Source organism: Marmota monax, unplaced genomic scaffold (assembly GCF_021218885.2).
Source record: "Marmota monax isolate L192 unplaced genomic scaffold, Marmota_monax_Labrador192_F-V1.1 WCK01_AAM20220418_F8-fsc00475, whole genome shotgun sequence".
Lineage (NCBI taxonomy): Eukaryota > Metazoa > Chordata > Mammalia > Rodentia > Sciuridae > Marmota > Marmota monax.
Window position 1 is genome coordinate 182189 of NW_026693913.1, and position 26468 is coordinate 208656.

General features: G+C 44.1%; 2 protein-coding genes across 2 annotated transcripts in view; one reads left to right on the plus strand and one right to left on the minus strand.

The window, feature by feature from the left end:
• Positions 1-955: 955 nt before the first annotated feature.
• The window catches only part of Rab37 (RAB37, member RAS oncogene family), a 78877-nt gene continuing 53364 nt past the window's right edge, over positions 956-26468 (plus strand). Inside the window, exon 1 of the mRNA XM_046463394.2 lies at positions 956-1114. Coding sequence (XP_046319350.1) covers positions 1043-1114 — 72 coding nt within the window. The 5' untranslated portion in view covers positions 956-1042. The remainder of the gene's footprint in view (positions 1115-26468) is intronic.
• On the minus strand, positions 21632-23492 carry LOC131424901 (igE-binding protein-like). The gene is made up of 2 exons (XM_058585289.1): positions 23140-23492; positions 21632-23091 (listed from the first exon to the last, which is right to left on the minus strand). Exons 1-2 carry the CDS (start codon positions 23230-23232, stop codon positions 21949-21951), a joined length of 1236 nt encoding a protein of 411 aa, XP_058441272.1. The 5' UTR covers positions 23233-23492; the 3' UTR covers positions 21632-21948.

Genomic DNA, 26468 nt, shown 5'->3' on the forward strand with positions numbered 1-26468 from the left:
AGCCACCTGCTGAACACTGAGTCACATATGAGGAGAAGCCCAGAGACTGCAGTCCCAGCTCCCATCCCATGAAGATCAGCCTCCTACTCCCGACTGGACCTCCCTGATGCTTAGAGAAGGCAGCCAGACTCCAATACCCTTGCCAGGAGAGCCTATAGCTCACACTCATCGAGGGGCTTTTCTAGGCTCCTTACATTAACTCGTTAAATCCTCAGAACATCACCACAAGGTGGGTACTGTGGTGGAGGCGGGCACAGGAGGGACGAGGAAACTGGCCCAAGATTGCCCAACTATTTTCAGAGCCTGCTCTCAATCATTCTTTCTCCCCCACCACCACCGCCGCCACCCGAGCCATCCTTCTTAACTTCTTGGGGTCACGTGCATCTGCAGAGCGTAATCAAAGCTGCGGGCCCTCCCCCTCAGAAAGTACAGGTGAGCAGAATCTGGCATATTTCAAGGACCTCGGGGACCTGTAAGGCCCGTCAACCACCCATCTCAGGCTTAGAACCGCTGTCTCCCGGGAGAACTGCCCAGGGACCAAAAGAGAGGAGGCGCGGGGACCACAGGACTTGGCCTCCGCGAACCGGGCGGGGAGCAGGGCTGCGCGTCGTGGTGACGGGGATGCGGGTTCGCTGAGGATCGGGAACCAGGATCTCCGGGACCGCAGTGCCCCGAGAGCGCAGCCGGGTCACTGCCTGCAGACTCTGGTACCGGGGAAGGCGCGCACGTCCCTCCCCGCATCCTGGAGTCACAAGACAGGAGATTCGCGGAGGACGGGATCTCAGAACTCCGGTCCCAGGCGCACAGGGGCGGCGTCGCTGTTCCGGTGCTGAAGCGCCGCGGTGGCGGAGGAGAGTGGCCGCCCGCTCTCCGGGTACCGCGCCGCGCCGCCGCGGGAGCTGTCCGGTGCTGAACGCAGATGCGGCCCGGCCCGCGGGGCTCAGACCCGGGCCTGCCGCACCCCGCGGAACCCGGACCCCGCTTCTGGGCGCGCTGACGCAGAGCGCTTGAAGAGCGGGGAGCAGCGGGCCCCAAGCCGGGCATGGACCTGCAGAGACCCGACTCCTGCCAGGGGGGAGCTGGCCCTGTCTTCAACGAGCACGTCCTTCATAAGGTAAAAATCTCCTCCGTGCCCCTCCCAATGCTGGCAGAGAGCACGGTCCCCAGGAGCTCTCTCTCTCTCTCTCTCTCTCTCTCTCTCTGATCCCCTCACTTTGCTTTAAGGACTTAAAAAGAAACTAGCACGTATCCCTAAACCTGGGGACTCCTTTCCGGTTTTGATCCTGTTTGCTGCTCAGAGGAGAGATACTGGGCACTGGGGGAAGGGCCACCGCCAGAGACTTGCAGAGACTCGAATTATCTGGAGTTTCACTCGTTGAACTAAATCTCCTAGGTCCCTTTCCTACACCCCCCACCCTCCTGCCGCTGTCCCTGTTTGAATACCTGTGTACCCCAAGCATCTTGGCTCTCCCTAACCCTTGGGGGAGACTGGGCTACTCCCCCACCCTGTCTCACAAGCTCCAACCCCCATTAGGTCTGGTAGCGGTGGCCAAAGACCTGCAATCCTGGCCAACTTGGCTGAAAAGACATACAAATAATATGCAGCAGAGATAAAGTATTTTACTCAAACCAGACTCCCTCGTGGCTCCAAAAGCTGCCCTCCAGCCATGACTCACCCCTAGCCTTCTGGATGAATTTGCTTATTTCAAAGCTCTAGCACATCTGTTGCTCCCCTCATTCAAATTTCTTATGCAATTAAATTTTCAGTCATTCGGGTCACCTCCTAAAGTAATGGTTGGGGAAAAAAATAGCAGCCCCCTTTTAGATACCACTTTTAAAAATATTTTTTAGTTGTCAATGGACTTTATTTTGTTTATTTGCTGAGAATTGAACTCAGTGCCTCACTCATACTAGGCAAGCACTCTACCATTGAGCCACAATCCCAGCCCTAGGCAACACTTTTTAATGCAAAATCTATCACCTTGAAACCAAATAGCCTTATATTTCCGGTAAGAAATTATTATTGCTCCCTATCTCTGACTTGGCCTCCTGCTCCAGTCCTTCTAGTCTTCCTTTGCTAATTTTATGAGAGTTTATCTGTTAGAAACTTGCAAGGCTGAACATGGTCCCATACTTGAAGTTTTTACACCAAAATATCATTCTGAAAAGTCTTTGAATGCAAGCTTTGAAATAATCTGATCTACCCTTCTCCACTACGACACAATTAATATTTGAGGGAATTAAATCCCAGAGAGGCAAAGCAACTTGTCCAAGAATATAAGTAAGTAAGTGGCTGAGCCAGCTCTAAAAGCCAGAAATTGTGAGTCTAAGTCTTGTCTCTTTTTCTCTAGACCCTTTCTAAATCCTCTCACCAACATGTGCTCTGTGGACCACCAGCATTAGCATTACCTGGGAGTGCATTAGAAAGTAGATGTCTGGGGCTGGGATTGTGGCTCAGTGGTAGAGCGCTCACCTAGCACAGGCGGGACCCAGGTTCGGTCCTCAGCACCACATAAAAATAAAGGCATTGTGTTGTGTCCATCTACACCTAAAAAGTAAATACACACACACAAAAAGAAAGTAGATGTCTGGCCCTACCCTAGACCTGCTGAATCTGAATCTGCATTTTAACATGATCCCTAGGAGATAAATATGCATGTTAAAGTTTTAGATGTGTGACTCTGTGCCATACTGGCTTTCTGACAAATTGCAGGAAGCAGATCTGTAGGTCTAAAGAGTCCATGCATCTTTTCCCTCCAGGTCTTGGAAGCTCTAAGGTAAGGAGAAGGAGAAAAATTTGCAACAAGCACCCCAGTGTGGGAGTTTTAAAACTATCGCAGTTTGAAGTAAATGAGAATAAGATCCAGAATTAAATTAGCATAAGACCCATGTTCTTTGAGGCCGTGGATCTAGCACAGTGAACTTGCAAGTAAGCAAAGGAATGTAACTGCAGATCAATTACAAAACCCACCCTGATGACTAGATATACTCTCTCTTAGTTTAAACCACCATATAAAGATATAATTATTCGTTTTGAAACCTTTAAGATTTGGAGACCAGGTTTTTTTTTCAAATTATTGACCAAACGTGGTCTTTCCCACTTCAATTACCTGCACATGAAATACAGGATGAAACTCATGAAAACTTCCCCTTCCTTTGGTTTATTGATCTCACCAGAGAGAAAGAGAGAGCTTGCTCCAACACATCTTAATACACTGAAGACAAATGTCTGTTTACTACAGAACACGCTTGTCTTGTCAGCTGGGTCATGAGCGTCGTGAGGTCTGGAGCTAACCTGAAGCCTTGTGTGGTCCCCGACAGAGGGGCACGTGTATGTAAGGAACACTGTGCTGACAGCCTCCTCCTAGAACTATTTTATGATTGTGCATGACTTCTTGTTGCGATTCACTTAAAAATCTTTCTGTGAAGGGGGAGGGTATGACACATTTGTATTATTTTTAAATCTACTTAAAAATATTATTATTTTTAAGTCTACTTAGGACACATTGGCCAGGAGAGGCAGGGCTACACTCCAACATTATTTGCTAGGAGGAAGAATATTTTTAGATAAGCATTTATTGAAATATAACAAACTAAAACTGAACCTCTCGTGAACATCCTGATGGATTATCACAAAGTGCACACACCTATGCGACCACTACTGAGATGAAATGGGACATCACCAGCTTCCCAGAAGCCCCTCCATCCCCTGCCATAGCCCTTTCCCTTCTCAACCCCCAAGGTTAGCATCATAGAGGAAGAAAGTATCCTCTAATGTTTGGACACAGCAGCCAGATTTTATGACCTAGAAATCTGCCAGAGAAGAAGCATTTTGGTGTGATGGAAAGAAACCCCAGGTTTAGAATCACTCAGTCCTTGATTGGCTTTAAGCAATATCCATGAGCATTGCTTCACTAAGCTACAAAATAGAAATAATAATGCCTGGCTTATTGTGTCTTGAGTGAAGATGTTAGATAATGTAATATTAAGTGCATATATAATCTCTGGAAGTATTCGATAAATAAATGGTGATTGCCATCAGAGCACACACCTTCTGCTCTATTGCAACTTCCACAGGTGCCACATCTGGTCTCACTTAGAATGACAAAACTTTGTGAGAAGAGCAGCAGCTTTGCACACGGAAACCTCAGAAACACACACACAGTTCACAAGTACAATCCATGAGAACGGGCTCACAACACACTTATGCAGAAAGCGTGCCTCTGTACAAACATCCAGTCCTAACCACCTCCGTTCGCTGCCTCCTTTCTCAGGGAAATATTTATGGGACCTGGTGGGACCTTTAACAAAAATTCACTTACCAAGGAATCCCACTGTAGTCCACAATTATAATGCACCAATAAAAATAGAAAAAAAAATTAAAGAAAATTCACTTACAAGAAAAGTATGCCAAATATCATGGGTAGGATTACCTTTGTGCTTTAGTTAGTCCTAAGAGTCGTAGCCTGATGCAAAGGAGTTCAGATAACTCTCAGGAGCCTCCTGGAGGCTGGATTGGAGGCTGGGAGTACTGGGAAGTACTGAGTCCATCCATCACCTGCTTGGAATTTTTAAGTAGAGTCATTGCGATGCTTTCAAATCTGAATAGTTGATGCAACTAAATAATTTAAAGCATGTGAACAATGTTGCTGCTCTTTTCCTCGGAGAACTCTTGTCTTGCTACCCACACGGTCTCAAGAGCCATTCAGGTTAATGATGCCAATTACGGGGCTCAGGAACAGCTCATGGGTTTAGTCCTTGCTATGCCAGACTTGACCTTGAGCTCTGGAAAAAAATACTGGACAGGATGAGCTTTGACCCCATATGCCAGTGAGCCAGGACAAAGGGACTTCAGCTGTATTGCTTACTTCCCAAGCACTGCGATGAACACCCACATACCAATCTTGTTCTAAGAGGGGCCAACAATTACTGAGCCAAAGTCAGTCTCCTTTGCAGCATCTCAGAAAGACCAGGAGGCAGAGTGACATGGGCTGTCCATCCACTGATCCAGGCCATGGTCATTTTTGGATTAAAAAAGGAACTGGCGAGGAGACAGGAACAGAGGTCTCTGTCTTCCCCGGGGTCCCCATCCTGAGTCTGCTGAACCACTTCCCTGAGATGAACAACGGCAAAGGCAGGCAGGGCGCCTCTGCCCTCCGTCATGCTTGTTCTTCACTCCCATCTTTTGCTGCTCACCTGTGATCACAGCCTGCTGCAGCCCACATGCCTCATCTGCTCACGCAGCGAACACGGACTGAGCATTTCCAGGGTGTGAGGAATTATGCTGAGCTATAGAGAGCACACACACAACACGGCCCCCTGCTTCAACAACTGGTGGCCTTCAAGGCACAGGCACAGATTTCTATAATACTGTGTACACAGTCTCTGAAGTGCGTGAGAAAGACGCAGGAAGGTGCCGTGTGAGGGCCCAGGAAGAAGGGGTCACTTCTGACCTCCTTTCTCACTTGCGGCCTCTGATTGAAGTTAACATCTAAGAGAGAAGAGAGCTCCATACACCAGCCAACCTTCCTCCCCCAAGGGACTGTCACCCGCTGATCCTAGGGAAGGGTCTGGAGAGAACGACATTGTTCTCCCTTGCCAAAAAAAAAAAAAAAATGTTAAGAAGCAAAACCAAATAAACCAGCAGAAGAGCATCCCACTATCCCGTTTTCCTCTATCATTCTTTATCATGCAGAGACATTTTTGTTTTCAATTAAACTACGTTAATGGAACATGAAAATGTGGTCAAAGAGTCTAAATCCACAGGAAATGCAAGCTCTGGGGGTACAGAGAGTTTACATTCAAAGCGGGGCCACTAGTTCTTGTTCCTGCCAGATTTTCATCTCTGCTCAGGAACAAACCTGAAGGCCAGGAACAGCTAGCTGCGCCCTGTACAGTGTTTCCATTTGCTTGGCTTCCTCTCTGCTCACTCTGAAGACTTATAGATAAATAAATGAAGTACCTATGACATCACTGACCATCTGGGGCCATCTGGGACTTCTTGGGCTAAGTGGTGGGCCCTGCCCAGTTCCTGAGGCAGGCAGCTGGCTTGGGGAGAGGCACTGGCTGGTTCTCTGGCATAACCTGAGCAGGAAATGAGGTTGACTCGGCCCAGCATCTCAGTCACTCTCCAGACTCCTCAGGCCTTCCTCCCCTAAGGAGTCTTCCCTTTAACTTAGAGTCCCTGGGGCTTCTCACGAGCGAATCTCTGTTCTGGGGAAAGGCCGTGACTTCCTTTGTTTTCAGGGAAGGAAACCCAGCTCTGCTGGGCGTAAACCTAGTGCCAGGCTGGGGATTGTTGAGTGGACTCTTGAAGTGGCTCTAAACTGATCCCTACTTGCTCCTTGCTTCCTTCCTCACCCTTCTCAGGCAAGAGGAACTCCCTAGGGATGCAGGTGAAAAGGGAGGTCACAGCTCTTTTGCCAACTTGCAGCATGATGGGGGGGATGCAGTTCTCCACTGAGACCAGGCCGGACCCTCCTCCCGTCCACCAACCAGAGGTTTCCTGGGCCAAGCTGGGAGCCAGCAGCAAACAACAGATCTAGAGATCTTAAGCCCTAAGTCAAGGCACCAATCAGTCTGCCCAGGTCTCAGCCTGCTCCTGGAGGCGCTGAGGTCCTAAGTGACAATGGAACTGCAGATGTAATCAGGGCTCAAGAATTCTCCTTGCTAAGTTCCTATTTCCCTGATCTTGATGCCAAAGTCTGCTCCTGCCCTTCTTATTCACATGGTTGATTCTTAGTGAAGAGCTCCTACCCATCCACATGAGGATGTTATTTAATAATTTGGGATTCTGCAAATGCCACAGGTATGCTTTTAGGTATCTTGAACCAGGTCGTGTTTGAGCTCATATTTCCCCTTGTTTTCTAGTCCTCCGCCGCTGGTCACCATACACACACACCTCCTCTCCTAAGCCATGGGCAGGGCCAGGGATACTGCATTCTGTTCTCTCTCTCCTCATCTTTTGTTGTGAACCTTTTAAAAGTGAAATAAACCACAAACATTCCCCTTCCCATTCTTCCTCCTTCCGCTGTTTGAATTTTGCATGCACAACACTCCCTGGTAACTCTGTTTGTTAAACAGCAGAGCAATACCTGGGGGACAGTCAGGAACAGGTAGCCCCTGCCTCTTCCAGCCCCACCCAAAGCCTGCACTGAGCAGCCAGGGAACCTTTGCAAGGAAATGAAACCGCTGGTATAGTCTCAGTCCCAATGAGGAATCCCCCTTCAGCTCCTCAGGAATCCCTCCCCTCTGTGGGCAACAGCCCCTAGCCCAAGTACCCCGATTCTTCTTGCCTCTCTGGGTCCTTTCTCTGGTTTTGAGTATTAAAATCACCCTCTGCACTATAGTCTAGAGGGACCTGATAAGATTAATAATTGTTAACAAGAAATGATAAAAATAAACAAAGGCTTTGCTTGTGCAGCCCTTTACAGTTTACAAAAGACTTTTATCTATGCAATGACACTTTGCTTACCACACCTTTCTTTCCAGTTGACCTTATTATTAAGTCTGTATTAAAGAGGGCAAATGGAGAGCAGATGAAAAAAAAATAGTTACTCACCCAAGCCACACTTGGTACTGTGGAAATCCAAATCATATGGCAGACCCTTACACTGCACTGATGTGCCAAGAACTTTTCTAAGCAGTTTCAGCCATTAACTCACTGATTCCTACAGCAACCCTATTTTGATCTTATTTTATGGATGAGCAAACAGAAGCAGAGACATTAATAAACTTGCCTGAGGTCAGATCCAAGCATGATGGAAAAGCAGGGGATAGAGTTAGAGAGGATGGGGGCTTTGCCAATAGGGTCACAAACTCTTATTATTTTCAGGCATGGTCAGCAGCTCAGTGTGTGGCCTTCAGCTCTGTAGGGTCAGTTTTGCTCACTTACTTACCCGAGAGTGGCTCCATCTCTCCGGGCAGGCTCATGTTAATTAGACTCACAAGACTCCTGTATTGACCTACATGCCGAGCCACATTATAATCAAGGGATTGTTTGCCAAGCATGAAATCCAGGGAAAAGGAGACTTGGAGGATTCAATATGCAATGCTATCAGGCTCTTAGGGCTTGCTAGCTGGTCACACTACCGGACAGCCTCAGTCTACAGCCCTCCCTTTGGGTTTTTTGACCCTAGGGTCCCCCAGCAATGTCCCTAGGGTCCCTCACCTCTGCCTCCCTCAATGTGCTTAAGCGTGACCTACATTGGAAAAGCATTCCATTCTTTTCACATTCACATTTCCTATTATCCTTTAAGGAGCCACTTGCCTTTGAGCTTGAGAATTGTCCTGGACTTGATCTGATTATGCAGAGGGAGGAAGGGGGAGGAGGGGACACTTCCTCCATCATTCATACTTGAAAGTTGTCCTCACATTTCTGCCTCCATCTCAGGGGCTCTGTCAGGGCCTTCAGGATTCGGGTTTCAGGAGAGAGAAGATGAAAGAGAAAAAGCAGTGGTTGGGCCCATCTCCTTTTGTGCCCCCACTACCCACACTCTACAGGGCCCCCTCGACATCTGACATTTTTGGCTGAGAATTCTGAGAATCAAATCAGCAAACACTTGTGGGAATGAGACCCATTCCCCACCCCCCAAGAAGCTGAGCCTAGCAAGCTGGCAGATCAGAGGGCTGGCTCAGAAAGAAAAGACTCAAGCCACACCTGACTTCAGCCCACGTGACACATGACCTTGGTGCCCATGAAGACTCCTAAAAGGTCAAGGGCCTCTAGCTGCACATAGTGGGCGGCTGGCCCTTGGGAAGCAGGACCAAGGCCTGCAGCTCTCTAAGGCTGCCAAGTTCTGTGTCCTGACCAAGCAACTAGTCAGGGGCTATAGACCCGCAGGTCCAATAGGTCAGAATGACTCTGGGTTCCCAGGCAAAGATCCATTCAAACCCACAACCAAAAACAGAAGGGGGTTCTCAGTGTGCTTCCAAGAATTGCCTGGAGCAAAGATCTGTGACCCCAGCTTGGCTGAGTCCAGCTCACAGAAGCAAAGTTGGCACCTCTCCCTGAAATCTCCAAATATCTGAGCTGCAAAACATCCAACCAAACTCAAAACACCAGGGTCCTGACCCCTGTGAAGATAGCTCGGTCCTCAAAAAGAGGCTTGGGAAAGACAGAGGCAAGGGCCAGGGGAGGTCTGCAGGCCCACCTGGGACCCTCGCTCTTCCATACTCTGAACCAGGCCTCCACCAGATAGCACAGTACAACATCACAAAGAGAAAAGGCCACAGCAGATTCCCTGGCCACCACCTACCTAACCACCACGTGTCCTGTACACTTGCTGAACTCATCATCCCCTGCCCTGTCCACTTCCTGTCCTGACTGCCTCCTGACTAGTTCACCACCTTCCTTGACCACTCCTTGACCAGCTCACTGATATTCTTAGAGTGGGAGATAGCAAAGAAAAAGAACTCCCTTTGTAATGTCATTAAAGCTGGCCTATCTCCATCATTAGGCAACTGTATGTCCCTGCTTGTTCCATTCAAATAGCCTTTATTGCCAGGCTCAATAGTAAATACCTGTAATCCCCGCAATTTGGGAGGCTAAGGCAGAAAGATCATAAATTCAAGGCCAGCTTCAAAAACTTGGTGAGACCTATAGTAACTTACTGGGACCCTGTCTCAAAATAAAAAGTAAAAAGGGCTGGAGATGTAGCTCAGTAGTAAAGTGCCCCTGAGTTCAATACCCAGAATGAAAATAAAGGAACAATAATAATAATTTTTAAAAGAGCCCTTGGTCATTTACAGAACATTTGCACATGAACGGTCTCATTTGATTCCCACAGCACCAAGAATAAACTACATGGGCATTTTTATTGACTGTAAAAGTGGAACTCATGGGGTCAGGCCCTTTTGCCTTTTGCTTGCCAAAACCCAACTCAGACTGTTTTAAGAAAAAAAAAAAATCTATTGCTCAAATCTTGAGAAGCCTGGATGTGCTACCCACATCCAGCTCAGTTGTATCCAGTGACTTAGTGACATCTCCACACGAGGTCACATGATCACCAGCAGCTCTGAGATCACAGCCTCACAGAAACTAGAGATACCAGAATTCCTAGACTCATTCCTAATGCTCATTGAAGGCGGAAATGATCTGTCTATCCCCAAACCAATCACTGTGAAGAATGAAATGGTCACATGTCCACCCTGAACCAATCACTGTAAGACTAAAGTGATCACATGTCTACCCCTGAACCAATCACTGTGGAGACTGAACTGGTCACGTGCCCATCCCTGAACCAATCACTATGCCCAATGGCTAGAACTAGATGAATGGGTTAAACTTGAGTCTCCTACACCTCTGGATTTGGAATTGGTCCCACCCCAGTTCTATGGATTAAGTGCAGAAGAGAATGGTTTCCAAGAAAAATGGGCATGGTGGTAGCTGAAGGCTAGTCATGCAAAAACAACAGGTGCCTCATGACAACCCTGGGTGAAGCTGAGTCTCAACATTTGGGAGAGGGATACTGATTGTTGAATCCAGGGGTGCTTAACCACTAAGGCACATCCCCAGCCCTTTTAATTTTTTTATTTTGAGACAAGGTCTCACTAAGTTACTGAGGCTGGCCTCAAACTTGTGATCCTCCTGCCTCAGCTCCGGAGTCATTGGGATTACAGGAATGCACCAGCAGGACCATGTCCACCTCAACATTTTTAAATCATTAATAATAAAAGAGAAACTGAACTTGTCACCGTCCAACCCAAAGTGGGTTATTTGTGTCCCACATGTGGTATCATATAAGACTGAATAACTGGACTTAGGTTATTAAGTATAGGACTTAGGAAATGCACTGATATCACCCTATAAAGCAATGGGCTCACTGGGGCTGTGGAGTCACACCTCACACTATGGCTGGCATTAGAAGTTTCCCTGAAGGGAATACATAATCCAGGTGTCTTTGGAGCACGAGATGAGAACTTGGGAAGTGGACCTCAGGCTGCAATGAGGGGGAGTCCTTCCTCCTCTCTTTGGGACCAGGATCAGCTGGCACCAGAGATATCTAGACTTTTCAGATCAGGAGTTAGGACAGGAGCAGCCCAGGGCTACATGGAGCAGAAGGGAAGGGGGCAAGAAAGCCTGCCCCACAAGGCCAGCTTCATGGGTGTGTACGTGTGCCACAAAGGGACCTATACCTGGCCCATGCTTGACTTACTGCTCTGAGGTCACCATCTTAAAAGTCTTGGTCATTTTGCACAAGGATCCCTGTATTTTTATTTTAGAATTGGCTCTGTGAATGATATAGCCATTCCTGATGTCATAAAAATGCCCCGAGGGTCTGAGCCCAGCTCTGTGCCATCATCCTGGGCTATTTGCTGTGGTGCCTCTCCCTTCTGTTGGCCTCACGCTGTGCCTGGTTTTGGATGTGCCATGAGTAACCAGGGAGGGGTCATCTTGTGCTTTGGGTCAAATGGCATAAATATGGGCAGCCCTCCTCCCCCAGGGCTGGCTGGGTTAACAGTGGTGTTCATGGGCAAGGAATAGCTGGAACCTAGAACAGCATCTGCAAGGGTCCCGGGTAGCAGAAAGCATGGTGTGAGAGGCAGATCAGAAAAGGCAGACAGGTGGGGCCCCAGCCTTGAACAGGTCCTTGGGGATAAGTGGCTGGGACACAGGACTGAGGAAGAAGTAAACCAGATTTAAGCCACAAACTGACAAGCTATAAGCTTTTATTGGTGTCTATGAGTGAATTCTGCATGTTGAATTACAACATTTGGAAAGTAAAAGAGAAAGGAAAAGTTACCCGTAACACAGTGATTTGTGTTATCTTAAATAAAAATGGAACCGCACTCTGAAAGATACACCTAGGTGTCCGCCCACACGTGATATAGATGGACACACGGGTAGATACACAGATCCCCGGTTCTTGTCACATGCACTTTCACCCTCATTCTTTCAATGGCTGCATAGTATTCTATGTTACAAATGCATGAAAATCCACTGGTCATTCTGAAATTTTGAAATTTATAGAGAAAAGGATAACAACAAAATTACCCATATGCCCACCATCCAAATTTACTAAATGCTAACATTTTGCCTTAAAACAAAAGAATGCAAAGGAGCCTTCTGCTGGGCTTATGTGTAGGGAAGCCCCCAGCCCCTGCCCTCCTGCTAAGACAGTGGGATCAGTTTCACTTTGAGAGGCATGGTGGCCCAGCAGGTTACTTTGTGGCTTTGAAACCATAGCCTGGGGGATCCCTTGGTTATACAGTAGTTCCCCCCGCCCCCATCACTGGTTTTGGCTTACCTGTGGTCAACTGTGGTCTGAAAATATTACTACAGTACAAAGAGGAAATAAGATATTTTGAGAAAGAGAATTCCTATTCACATATGGTCCTAATTGATGTATTTTTGTTATTAATTATTGTTGTTGATCCCTTATTGTGCCTAATTCCTAAAGTAAACTTTATCACAGTATAAAGAAGGAATAAACAGAACATGTAGGGTTCAGTGCCCTCTGTGGTTTCAGGCATCCACAGAGGAGTGGGGTGGTCTTGTCTCGCGTTTATAAGGAGGAACCACTGAACCCTGCTTTGCACAGGAGGAAACAGACCCTCAGAGACATTAGGGGATTATCCAACTTTACTCAGCAAGTGAAAAAAGACAGCCACAACTGAAGCTCTGACCCCAGCCCTGATTCTTCCCCGTTATCACTTTGCCATGTCCCTCCCTAGACCCCCCGGGGGTCCTGGGGGAAAAGAAGTCTTGAACTGAAGTTCCTGCAAGGCCCTTCTCTTACTGACCTCCCGGAATTCTAACAAAGCCCTGGCGAAAACCCCAACCTGGCCAGGGACAGACACACCGGCGGAAGCCCGGCCAATGGAGGACCTTCAATCACAAAGCAGACTCAGAACTCTGCCTCGAGAGCTCCTCCCAGACACTTGAGCCTGATGCGATGAGTCAGGGGTAATTGGGTCTCAGGGCGGAGGAGCCAGGCAACAGGACTCCCTGGGGATTCGCCTCCCTCAAAACCCAGCTGCAGGATAATAAGCCCAGAAGGCCAGCCAAGATTAACAGACAGCAGCGCTGACCCCTGCGGGTGGGATCTCTGTCGCTTCGCCTCTGCCCTCTCAGCCACCCTGATGTCTTCCGGTACCTTGGGATGAAATGCTCCGCCCACCTTGCCACTGCTTCTGCTTTCCTTCACCACCTGCCATTTCAGCATTGTGTTTCCATGAAAAGACACAAGGTTTCCGGGGCTTGGTCCTTCTGCTTTGGGGTTTCATTATTAATTTTGCAAACGTTGTGTGAAGTTTTCAACTGAGTCACCATCTGAATGCCGTAACTCCTTGCCATCACCAGAGGGCCAGTTCTGGGCCACAGGCTCAGACCAGGGGCTGTGACCTATTGCTTCTTTGTCTCAGAAATCCTCAGCACCTTGGTAGAAGGTCATATTCTTCATGGGAATGCCACCAAGGAGAGGCAGTGTGGCTGCTGCTTGAGTGACAAATTAATCATCAGGTCCTTAAGTAACATGCAAGCACAAGTGGTCAAGGGCTCATGGTTTTATTGGGGAGAAGCCATGACTGGAGAGGGTGTGAACAGGTCAGCGGCTGCCAGTCCTTAGTCCACATGTCACGACCCACCCTTGACAAAGCTTCAGTTGTGTGTAGGAAATGACAGACACGCAATCGGAAAAAATGTTGGTGTGGAGTTGCCAACTGTCCTTTCTTGGGGAACACTGTCTGCGGTGATGGGACCCGGGGCACCCAAGTGCCCCATCTTTCATGAGATCACAGCAACAATGAATACTTTTGTCGCACTTTCTTAGCCAGTCCCCCACTTATCCAACTTACTAGATCAACTGATACCCTTCACTTCCTTGATGGAATCTGCCAGCCACCTGCACCCAGGCCCAGCAAGGTCTTCTCACTCCCGCCCGTCATTCCTCCTCTCACCTGTTGAGGTGCACGGTTAGCAAGAGTCTGCTGTGTTTGGGCCCAAATGTGTTTATATTAATTGTATAGAATCATAATTGTGTAATTGAATTAATTGACCCATAAATTAATAAAAATATAAACAGAAAGAATATTAACCAGTGGAATAAGAGTGTAAACAAACAGAGGATTGTTCTTTATACAAAAGTTAAGCTGAGCCAGGTGCAGTGGCATACTCCTATAATCCTACAGGTTCAAGGCCGGCCTCAGCAATCTGACAAGTCGGTTTTAGTCTGCTTTTTCACCACTGTGACCAAAAGCCCTGACAAGAACAATTTTAGAGGACACAAAGTTCATCTGGGGCTCACAGCTTCAGAAGTCTTGGTCTACAGTCAGCTGGCCCCATTGCTCTGAGCCCAAGGTGCAGAAATGTTCAGAAAAGGAAAGCAGCTCAGGACCTGGCCACCAGGAAGCAGAGGGAGACTTGACTCACCAGAGGAAAAACATAAACCCCAAAGAAATGCCCCCAGGGACCCACCTCCTCCAGCCACACCTACCTGCCCACAGCCACCACCAAGTTAATCCCTAACAGTGGATTCCTGCACTGACTGGGCTAAAGCTCTCCTAACCCAATCATTTCACCTCCTGAACTTGCTTGCCTTGTCCCACACATGAGCTTTTGGAGGACATCTCACATCAAAACCATAGTCCCTGTCTCAAAATAAAAAGGGCTGGGCATGTAGCTCAGTGGTAGCGTGCCCTTGGGTTCAATCCTGCAATTTTAAGAAATACTATCAAATTAGGAATGGGTGAGGGAACCATAAAATATTGAGAGAAACTAAAAATGAAGAAGGATTTTGCAATCAGAAATAGCTAGAGTTTCTTGCTTTATATTAAGGAAACCAAAATTCCAGGACAACACAATATGTGTTACTCAGGAAAAACAAAGGGCCTGCCTTTCATCAGACTCAGAAAAAAAGGCCTTAGGTCTACATGAAAATGCCAGCCGATTACTACAATTCAGATATTTTGAATCAAAATATAACATTTGGCAGGCGCAGTGGCACACACCTGTAATCCCAGCAGCTGGGGAGGCTGAGACAGGAGGATCGCAAGTTGAAAGCCAGCCTCAGCAACTCAGCAAGGCACTAAGCAACTCAGTGAGACCTTGTCTCTAAATAAAATACAAAATGGGGCTGGGGATGTGGCTCAGTGGTCGAGTGTCCCTGAGTTCAATCCCTGGTACCAAACAAAAAAAAAAAAGGAAAATATTTGAAGAAAGGATATATCCCTTTGTGATTCCCTGGTTTAACCAACCTTTTCAATGTAGGGGTAAGAACTCACCAGATAAAATAAAAAGCTGATCACTCCACCTGTCTCTCTCAACCTAATAAATTATTGTTATATGAAATCCACTGATTCCAGCAGTCAGCCCTTCCAAGGCTACAGTTTTCAAAGAGTCAAGCAAAGGTAGCCCTCAATCAACTTCAATTCAACATTTATCATGTATTTTCAAGATCATCAATGAATCATATATATATATATATATATATATATATATATATATATATATATATTTTTTTTTTTTTTAACTCTTTCAACTGACTCAAAATTTTAAAAGTTTGGTCTTCTGGAAGCCAATGATGTGCACACAGTTCCTCAAGGGAGACTATCTAAACCCTCCAATTTTTTTTCAAGTGGAATCTTTAAATATTAATAATTCAGAAACCAAAAGAGGGAACCCCCAGCAACTGTAGATGAGCTATAAATAATTTGGCACTCAATCAGACTGGAGCACTTCAATATCCTGGAGCTTGCTTTAACAGAAGGTTCTTTCCTGGAAACTGTACAGCAAGATAGTAAATGTCACCCTCGCTCAGACCAGAGGAACCATATCCAAATTCTCCGCCTTGCAATAAAGGCGCTGGCCAGCCACACAAAATGCTGTAGCGAAATCTTGATGGAGCAGCAGGATATGGCTGAGACAATACCCAGACACGCATCTGTAAACATTATGAAATAGTTTCCTTTCCAATTTCTTGCCTGGATTTGCCTCTCTTCCCCCACCCCAACTTCCCCAGCAGTCTCCAAACTCACAGTACAAACTTGAGCAAACCAGGCTGGATTAGAGGCTGACCCTCCTGCCATAAGCCAACCTATAAGGAACCCAGACAGATCCATTAGAAACAGTCCGAATCTTCTCTGTCCACCTCGGGATTGACTGGCCCAGTTCACGAATCTCAGGAGCTAGTCAATTCAAACTCTGAGGATCTTAAGAAAGGTCCCTTTGCAGAAAGCCACCAACCCAGAGGGCTGAAATTTTGAATTAAAATATTATCTCCAGCAATATATCTGTCTTTCACACACCGCTCTCAAAGCCTGTGGAAGGAAATTAAAAGTGGTCCATGTGCATCAGTCTTTCTTGGCCATCTCAGCCAGGCTGCCAGAACCTTCTCAGCCCATATCCATTTGTCCAGATAAAGGCAGAGCACCAGATTCCAGCCAAGCCAAGCTGAGCTAAATTCTATCTTTCTCTGTATTTCTATATTTGCATCATGGCAGTAATGCTCACTAGATCTGTGATCATGTGTCACCAGAAAAATGAACTCCTTGCTAAACAACCTGAGCATGTACTCATAACACTGTTTGGTGCAGGATGATTGAAATAAACTAAAAAATAAAGCCACTTTGTACACAATAGTTAAAATGGCCCAGTGATGCCCTGGCTGAAGGCTTTATGTTATAAATTTTATTCTTATACTTTGACTCACTCTAATTTTGCTCTGCTTTGAGCTTTTCCATTTATTTTATTTTTTTTTTAAAGAGAGAGGGAGAGAGAGAGATGCCGCAGTCTGGCTGGGTACAATCAGGAGCCACTTGTCAAAAGAAACTAACTTTATTTTTAGAACCACACACGCCAAACAAAACAGCCTCTCAGGAAAAACCCTCAGAGCCTCAACTGCCACCACCGACTTTCCACAAGCCTCTCTCTCCCACACAAGCTTCTCTCCCCCTCCCACAATCCTCCTGCTCTTGAGGCCGATTGGCTGGGTCACATGGGCGGAGCCAAAAAAGTCCCCCAATGAGCAGCTCCGTGGTCTGAAAGGGCAGGGAAACAGCCCAATGAGCATCACCGCAGAGGAGCCAATCAGCTAGATGTTGCTGGGGCCGCTGTGAGCCAATCATCAGTGGGCAGCTGGAAGTTTGCTGGGGCCCCTTCGGCTGTGGCTCTCAACATCTCCCCCTCTCTGTTTAAACAACAAGCATGTGGCTTAGGGACCGTGCCTGCCTTAGGTTGTCCAATAGTACATATGGTCCTTAGGTTGGTACCATTGCAATTGGATCTTACCCGTCACTGACTACCGGTCCAGTATACAGCCACACCTGTGGAGAGGTCTTTGTACCAGCGGGGGGGTGAGGTTCTTTGCCTCACCTCTGTTGGCCCCCAAATTTTAGCTGGACGATCATGACAAGCAGAAGGGAGGAAGATACACCAAGCCAATTGACGGCTCCTTTTGGAAAAATTGTACCACCAATGACATCATCAGCAAAAATACCCCAACACTACCACAAGTCGCTGCACCAACAGATAGTTCACAATGCATACAGGTGAGCTCACAATGTGTCCAGGCAAGTTCTGCAAGCAGTTCAGTGATGGCTATTGCAGAAGCTGTAGATTGGTTTTATCTTTGACTTCACCAGCACTGGGATGAAGATAGGAATTCTGGCAATAATGGCTAAAGAAAAAATTATGTAACATTACAGAAGGCACTAAAAGAAAACAATTTTCTTAACAATTTACATTATCTTCACCGGCACTGGGATGAAGATAGGAATTCTGGCAATAATGGCTAAAGAAAAAATTATGTAACATTACAGAAGGCACTAAAAGAAAACAATTTTCTTAACAATTTACATTATCTTTAAGAGAATTATTAAATATAATGAAAAGGAAAGGTGAAAGTAAACAAACAGATCTGTTAACCTTCTTTTTTGTTTACATATTAAAACAATCCTCAACAGTTGTTTACCCAATTTAAATTAAACCATATAAATAACGTGAAAAAAAATATTTGGATCCATTTTATCATGAGCGCTCATCATATATGATATATGGACATACATACATTCAAACATATAACACAAAACACAAGTGTGCACACATAATATAATACATACAACACATAACATTATAGTAAAGGCCTTATAACTTTTTACAGGTGAAATCTCCATTGCAATGTTTAAAAACTCTATAGTCAAAAAATAGAACTGATCAGCAAAACATTAACCTAGGTCTGTATGAGCTCAAAAAACAAAATAGAACTTCATGATATGGCAAAGGGCAATAATAAAATAGATATTGAAAAAAGCATCCTGGTTCTGTTGCAGATGTAAGAATAGCCAAACTGGAGTTTTGGATATCAGTTGTTATGGATTTGAGCCAAATCATCTTCTTTTTGGTCTGTAGAAATCGCTTTAGTTAATCTTTCTGGAATCCAAATCGGCTGCTGTTCTCCCTGTGGAAACACATAAACAGACCCCCGACTCCAGACAATTACTGGGTCAGGACCTTTCCATTGTCCTGTTAGAATATCCTTCCAAAGTACCTTGGGCTTATGTACATTTTTTGGACACATGTGCCTTTCCGCAGCACTAAGTCCTGATGAATCCAAATTTAAAAAGTTTAGAGTAAAAAGGGTTATTTTAAGTTTATCTTTGGGGAATATATACCCCTTCCCAATTCCTTCTTTTTGCTTTAATAAGTACATTTTAATAGTTTGATGAGCTCTTTCAACTATGCCTTGTCCCTGTGGATTGTATGGGATTCCTGTTATATGAGTAATGCCAAATGTTGAGCAAAATTGTTTAAAAGAGGTAGAAGTATAACCAGGGGCATTATCTGTTTTTAACTGTTTTGGAACACCCACAGTGGCAAAATTTTGTAAGCAATGAGCTATAACATCTTTAGTTTTTTCTCCGGCATGAAGGGAGCCCATCAAAAATCCAGAAGAAGTATCAACTGTAACATGCAAATATTTTAATTTTCCAAATTCTGGCAAGTGTGTGACGTCCATCTGCCAAATATGGTTAGGTATCAATCCTCTAGGATTGACTCCAAGATTAACTTGTGGTAAAAAGGTCACACAATTTTGACATTGTTTTATTATTTGTCTAGCTTGTTCCTTAGTTATTTTAAAACGCTTTTGTAAAGTATTAGCACTGACATGGAACTTTTTATGAAAATTTATAGCTTCTTCTAGTGTAGAGAAAATATGTATGTCATGTGTAGTTTTATCTGCTAAATCATTGCCCAAACTAAGGGCTCCAGGCAATCCTGTATGTGCCCTGATATGTCCTATAAAGAATGGATCTTTTCTGTCCCAGATTAGACTTTGTATAGTGGAAAGCAAAGAGAAAACAGTAGAAGAAGGGGAAATCCTACCAGCATCTTCAAGAGATACTATAGCATTAACTACATACTGACTATCAGAAAATAAATTAAATACAGAATCTTTAAACATCACAAAAGCTTGTAAAACTGCATTAAGCTCTACCTTTTGAGCTGATTGTTTGGGTACTAAAAATGTAAAAGTTTGATCAGGGGTAACTATTGCTGCTGTACCATTATTTGACCCATCAGTGAATATATTTGGAGCATTCATGATAGGTGTTTTTCTTGTCATTTTTGGAAAAATTACAGGATGCAATGACCAAAAAGACAATAAAGGATTAGATGGTAAGTGGTTATCAAATGAAACATTAGATTTGCACATGATTATTGCCCAAGTATTTAACTCATTAGCTAACTCATCAATTTGATTCATAGTATATGGAGTAATAATTTTATTGGGAGAAATTCCAAACACTCCCTTTGCTGCTTTTATTCCTTTGAGTATTAATTGTCCTACAGCCTCAGGATACCTAGTAAGAATAGTGTTAGGAGAATAAGATAAATGTATCCATAATAATGGACCTTCTTGCCAAAATACTCCTGTAGGAATATTTTTTGTTGGTAGTACAATAAATAATAAAGGCAAACTTATATCAATTCTATCCAAATGCATATTTTCCATATATGTTTCAATGATTTTTAATGCCTTTCTTGCTTCAGGCGTTAACATTCGGGGTGAATTTGGATCTGATGGACCTTTTAGGATATCAAATAAAGGTCCCAACTCTCCTGTTGGTATACCTAAATAAGGCCTTATCCAATTTATGTCTCCTAATAACTTTTGAAAGTCATTAAGTGATTTGAGTTGATCTACTCGATTTGAATTTTTGGTGGACGGACCATGGTTGAGGATAATAGAACTCCTAAATAATTAATTGGAAAATTTAATTGTACTTTATCTATTGCTATCTCTAGATTATATTTTTTTAATAAGTTTGTAAGTGTGGCATAACATTCTAGCAATGTGTTTTTATCTTTGTGTGCTAATAATACATCATCCATATAGTGAAATATTTGTAGTTCAGGATTTTGATTTCTAAGTGGCTGGATTACTTTGTTAACATAAATTTGACACATAGTTGGGCTGTTAGCCATCCCTTGAGGGAGTACTTTCCATTCATATCTCTGATCAGGACCTTCATGATTCAGTGCAGGGATAGTAAATGCAAAACATGGACTATCCTCAGGATGAATTGGAATTGAAAAAAAAACAATCTTTAATATCTATAACTAAAACATACCAGGTTTTTGGCAAAGCAGACAACTGAGGAATCCCTGATTGAGCAGGTCCCATAATAACCATCTCATTATTAATGGCTCTTAAATCTTGCAATAATCTCCATTTAGCAGATTTCTTTTTGATGACAAAAATGGGAGTATTATGGGGAGATACAGAAGGTTGTATATGTCCTTCCGCTAATTGTTGTTTGACCAGGTCATGGGCTGCTTGTATCTTTTCTTTAGTCAGGGGCCACTGAGGAACCCATACTGGTCTTTCTGATTTCCAAGTAATTTTTATTGTCTCAGTGGCCCTTTCTGAAAATCCAACCCATGTCTGTCTGTTCCTTGATCTATTTGTATTGGTGCTGCTATACCTTGTTCTTGTTTTTCTAATCTTTTTCCTTTCCTAAAACCTTGTCTAGTCATAATAGTGGGTGCATTTTGGTTGATGTTATTTGTTAATGTCAAACCTAATTGATCTAGGACATCTCGTCCCCATAAATTTACGGGAAGATGATCCAATACATATGGCTGTATAGTTCCTTCACATCCTTCAGGATCCTTCCAATCTAATACCATTGCACTTCTATGGGGATTAGTTGCCACTCCTAGGCCTCGAAGCGTTTGAGTGGCTTGTTGTAATGGCCAATGTTTTGGCCATTCTTGACGAGAGATGATGCTAAGGTCTGCACCTGTATCCAGTAGCCCATTAAATTCATGTCCTTGAATACTTAGTTTTAGCATGGGGCGAGAATCTAAATTTAAAGAAAGCATAGCCCAATCTACACCTGTGGAGCCTAATCCCTTGGAACCTCTTTCTACAGTACGACTGGAAAATTTATCATGTAGGCTGGGTATTATTAGTAACTGTGCTATTCTATCTCCTGGTGAAATTACTGATATACCCTTTGGAGAACTGGCTATAATTTTTATTTCACCTTCATAATTGGGATCAATTACCCCAGGACTTATCATAAGTCCTTTTAGAGTAGAAGAGCTGCGTCCCAATAATAAGCCTACTGTTCCTTTGGGAAGAGGTCCTTTCATCCCTGTGGGAATGATTTGAACTCCCATATCTGGAGTTAGTACTGCTCTGGCGGAGGTGCAGATGTCCAACCCTGCACTCCCTCTGGTTTGTCTAATGAGGGATCTGATGGACAATGTGTCCTGGGCACTACCCTGATGGGGTTGCTGGGTTCCTCCAGTGCTCCGTATATTTGTGGTTTTGGGCCCCGGAGCATTGGGCCCCCCTGTCCATTTTTTGGCAATGGAGCCCGATGCCTTTCTCCACGATATCGTGGATAAACACCTGGTCCTTGTTCGTTTTTTGATAATGGAGTACCCTCTATGGTGGTTTGAGAACGGCATTCATTAGCCCAATGTCTCCCTCTACGGCATCATGGGCAAATACCTGGTATTCTACTCCTTTGATACCTAGTTTTGTTAAACCCTCCTCCAATGGGGCAATTCCTTTTAAAATGTCCTGTTTGTTCACAATTGTAGCATGTTCTTGGCCTGGCATCTAAAGCCTGTTTTACTGCAGCTGCCACAATTTGCCCTTGTTCATTAATGTCTCTGGCATCTAAAGCCTGTTTTACTGCAGCTGCCACAACTTGCTCTTGTTCATTAATGTCTCTACATAATTTAATATATGTGTTTAAATCTTCATGTTTCCATGGTCTAATGATATCTCTACACCAACGATTCGCTTGCTCATAAGCCAGGTGTTTTAGTAATGGCATTGCTTGTTCTGTATTTCCAAAAACTCTGGTAGCTGTTTGAATAAGCCTATCTACAAATTCAGCATAAGGTTCATTAGCTCCTTGTATTATCTTAGATAATTGACCTTGTAAACCTCCATGTCCTTGTAAAGTCTTCCATGCCTTAATTGCATCTGCAGCAATTTGTGCGTATACGCCAGGATCATATGCAATTTGTTGCTGCTGATCCTCATAAGGTCCCTTTCCTAACAACATATCTAGATTTCTCTGAGGATAACCAGCTGCTGCATTTCGCCTAGCCGTCTCCTTGCAAAATTCCTCATTGGCAACCTTCCATAACAGGTATTGTCCTCCATTTAGCACAGCTTTACACATATTAGCCCAATCTGCTGGCGTCATGTTCAAGTTGTTAATGGATTCGACCATGCTTACAGTGAAGGGTGCTTGAGGACCATAGGTTGTTACAGCCTCTTTTAGCTGCTTCACTGATTTGAAATTTAAAACTTGGTAAAATCGCTGCCCTCCTGCCTCAAATACAGGGCATGTTAATATTTGAGATCTTGTCTCAGGATCCCAACTATCAACTGCGGGGGTTGGGGGCCTCCCAGCATATGGTGGTGGCGCTGTTGGTTGGACACTTACGCCCTCTGGTGATAGAAAGGTGTTAGTAGCAGTCTCCTGTAGAGGTGGTGCTGTTGGTTGGACACTTACACCCTCTGGTGATAGAAAGGTGTTAGTAGCAGTCTCCTGTTGTAACTTTCCCCCTGATGGCTTTTTCTGTTTTACACTTTCTTTCTCTGTCTGACTAGCTTGAGAGGCCTTCTCTTTTACTTGAATCTTTTCCTCTGTCTGACTAACTTGAGAGACCTTCTCTTTTACTTGAATCATTTCCTCTGTCTGACTAACTTGAGAGACCTTCTCTTTTACTTGAATCAATATGTCTTCTCCTTCCTCTACCATTGTCTGAACTGAAGGCTTTGGACTAAGCAAACAAGATATGAACGTCCACAATGGCAATGTGCCAACTGGCAGAGTCCCTGGGCTTTTCTTTTCTATTCTTTTTAAATCTTCACCATGATGGTTCCATTGTGATATATTTAACAACTCCTCCTTAAAAAGCCATGGGCTACATTTTTGTATTGTATCAACGTATGCCCTGATTGTTCTTGATTTTACTGAGATGCCTCCTTCCTCTAACAATTTACTTAACACTCTTTCAGTTTGTTTTTTACTAATTTCTGATCCCGTATTTCTACTATAATACAACCCAACAAGATAACGCCTAACAAAACTGAAACTGAGTGAAACAAAATTGGAACAACACAAAATCATTATAATAGCCTCCTGAAATGTCCATCCGTCCTTTCTCCCTATCTGTTCCTCAGATGTGAGCGGTTTTTCTTCCATCTTACACATCTCCAGGGACAGGCAACTTAAAACAAAAGTGAAACAAAATAACAAAAGAAGAATCTTAAAATAGCTACCCATCCTCTCGACCTGCCCTCTGGGGCGAGCAGTTTCACTTACCCTCAGTCGCTCCCCGTGCGAGCCACCAAATGCCGCAGTCTGGCTGGGCACAATCAGGAGCCACTTGTCAAAAGAAACTAACTTTATTTTTAGAACCACACACGCCAAACAAAACAGCCTCTCAGGAAAAACCCTCAGAGCCTCAACTGCCACCACCGACTTTCCACAAGCCTCTCTCTCCCACACAAGCTTCTCTCCCCCTCCCACAATCCTCCTGCTCTTGAGGCCGATTGGCTGGGTCACATGGGCGGAGCCAAAAAAGTCCCCCAATGAGCAGCTCCGTGGTCTGAAAGGGCAGGGAAACAGCCCAATGAGCATCACCGCAGAGGAGCCAATCAGCTAGATGTTGCTGGGGCCGCTGTGAGCCAATCATCAGTGGGCAGCTGGAAGTTTGCTGGGGCCCCTTCGGCTGTGGCTCTCAACATCTCCCCCTCTCTGTTTAAACAACAAGCATGTGGCTTAGGGACCGTGCCTGCCTTAGGTTGTCCAATAGTACATATGGTCCTTAGGTTGGTACCATTGCAATTGGATCTTACCCGTCACTGACTACCGGTCCAGTATACAGCCACACCTGTGGAGAGGTCTTTGTACCAGCGGGGGGGTGAGGTTCTTTGCCTCACCTCTGTTGGCCCCCAAATTTTAGCTGGACGATCATGACAAGCAGAAGGGAGGAAGATACACCAAGCCAATTGACGGCTCCTTTTGGAAAAATTGTACCACCAATGACATCATCAGCAAAAATACCCCAACACTACCACAAGTCGCTGCACCAACAGATAGTTCACAATGCATACAGGTGAGCTCACAATGTGTCCAGGCAAGTTCTGCAAGCAGTTCAGTGATGGCTATTGCAGAAGCTGTAGATTGGTTTTATCTTTGACTTCACCAGCACTGGGATGAAGATAGGAATTCTGGCAATAATGGCTAAAGAAAAAATTATGTAACATTACAGAAGGCACTAAAAGAAAACAATTTTCTTAACAATTTACATTATCTTCACCGGCACTGGGATGAAGATAGGAATTCTGGCAATAATGGCTAAAGAAAAAATTATGTAACATTACAGAAGGCACTAAAAGAAAACAATTTTCTTAACAATTTACATTATCTTTAAGAGAATTATTAAATATAATGAAAAGGAAAGGTGAAAGTAAACAAACAGATCTGTTAACCTTCTTTTTTGTTTACATATTAAAACAATCCTCAACAGTTGTTTACCCAATTTAAATTAAACCATATAAATAACGTGAAAAAAAATATTTGGATCCATTTTATCATGAGCGCTCATCATATATGATATATGGACATACATACATTCAAACATATAACACAAAACACAAGTGTGCACACATAATATAATACATACAACACATAACATTATAGTAAAGGCCTTATAACTTTTTACAGGTGAAATCTCCATTGCAATGTTTAAAAACTCTATAGTCAAAAAATAGAACTGATCAGCAAAACATTAACCTAGGTCTGTATGAGCTCAAAAAACAAAATAGAACTTCATGATATGGCAAAGGGCAATAATAAAATAGATATTGAAAAAAGCATCCTGGTTCTGTTGCAGATGTAAGAATAGCCAAACTGGAGTTTTGGATATCAGTTGTTATGGATTTGAGCCAAATCATCTTCTTTTTGGTCTGTAGAAATCGCTTTAGTTAATCTTTCTGGAATCCAAATCGGCTGCTGTTCTCCCTGTGGAAACACATAAACAGACCCCCGACTCCAGACAATTACTGGGTCAGGACCTTTCCATTGTCCTGTTAGAATATCCTTCCAAAGTACCTTGGGCTTATGTACATTTTTTGGACACATGTGCCTTTCCGCAGCACTAAGTCCTGATGAATCCAAATTTAAAAAGTTTAGAGTAAAAAGGGTTATTTTAAGTTTATCTTTGGGGAATATATACCCCTTCCCAATTCCTTCTTTTTGCTTTAATAAGTACATTTTAATAGTTTGATGAGCTCTTTCAACTATGCCTTGTCCCTGTGGATTGTATGGGATTCCTGTTATATGAGTAATGCCAAATGTTGAGCAAAATTGTTTAAAAGAGGTAGAAGTATAACCAGGGGCATTATCTGTTTTTAACTGTTTTGGAACACCCACAGTGGCAAAATTTTGTAAGCAATGAGCTATAACATCTTTAGTTTTTTCTCCGGCATGAAGGGAGCCCATCAAAAATCCAGAAGAAGTATCAACTGTAACATGCAAATATTTTAATTTTCCAAATTCTGGCAAGTGTGTGACGTCCATCTGCCAAATATGGTTAGGTATCAATCCTCTAGGATTGACTCCAAGATTAACTTGTGGTAAAAAGGTCACACAATTTTGACATTGTTTTATTATTTGTCTAGCTTGTTCCTTAGTTATTTTAAAACGCTTTTGTAAAGTATTAGCACTGACATGGAACTTTTTATGAAAATTTATAGCTTCTTCTAGTGTAGAGAAAATATGTATGTCATGTGTAGTTTTATCTGCTAAATCATTGCCCAAACTAAGGGCTCCAGGCAATCCTGTATGTGCCCTGATATGTCCTATAAAGAATGGATCTTTTCTGTCCCAGATTAGACTTTGTATAGTGGAAAGCAAAGAGAAAACAGTAGAAGAAGGGGAAATCCTACCAGCATCTTCAAGAGATACTATAGCATTAACTACATACT

Excerpts from the sequence above, each read along its gene's own strand:
- LOC131424901 (XM_058585289.1), bottom strand. The coding sequence starts at position 23,232 with ATGGTAGAGGAAGGAGAAGACATATTGATTCAAGTAAAAGAGAAGGTC. Across the intron at positions 23,092-23,139 it reads TGATTCAAGTAAAAGAGAAG|GCCTCTCAAGCTAGTCAGAC; the intron begins GTCTCTCAAGTT and ends GTAAAAGAGAAG.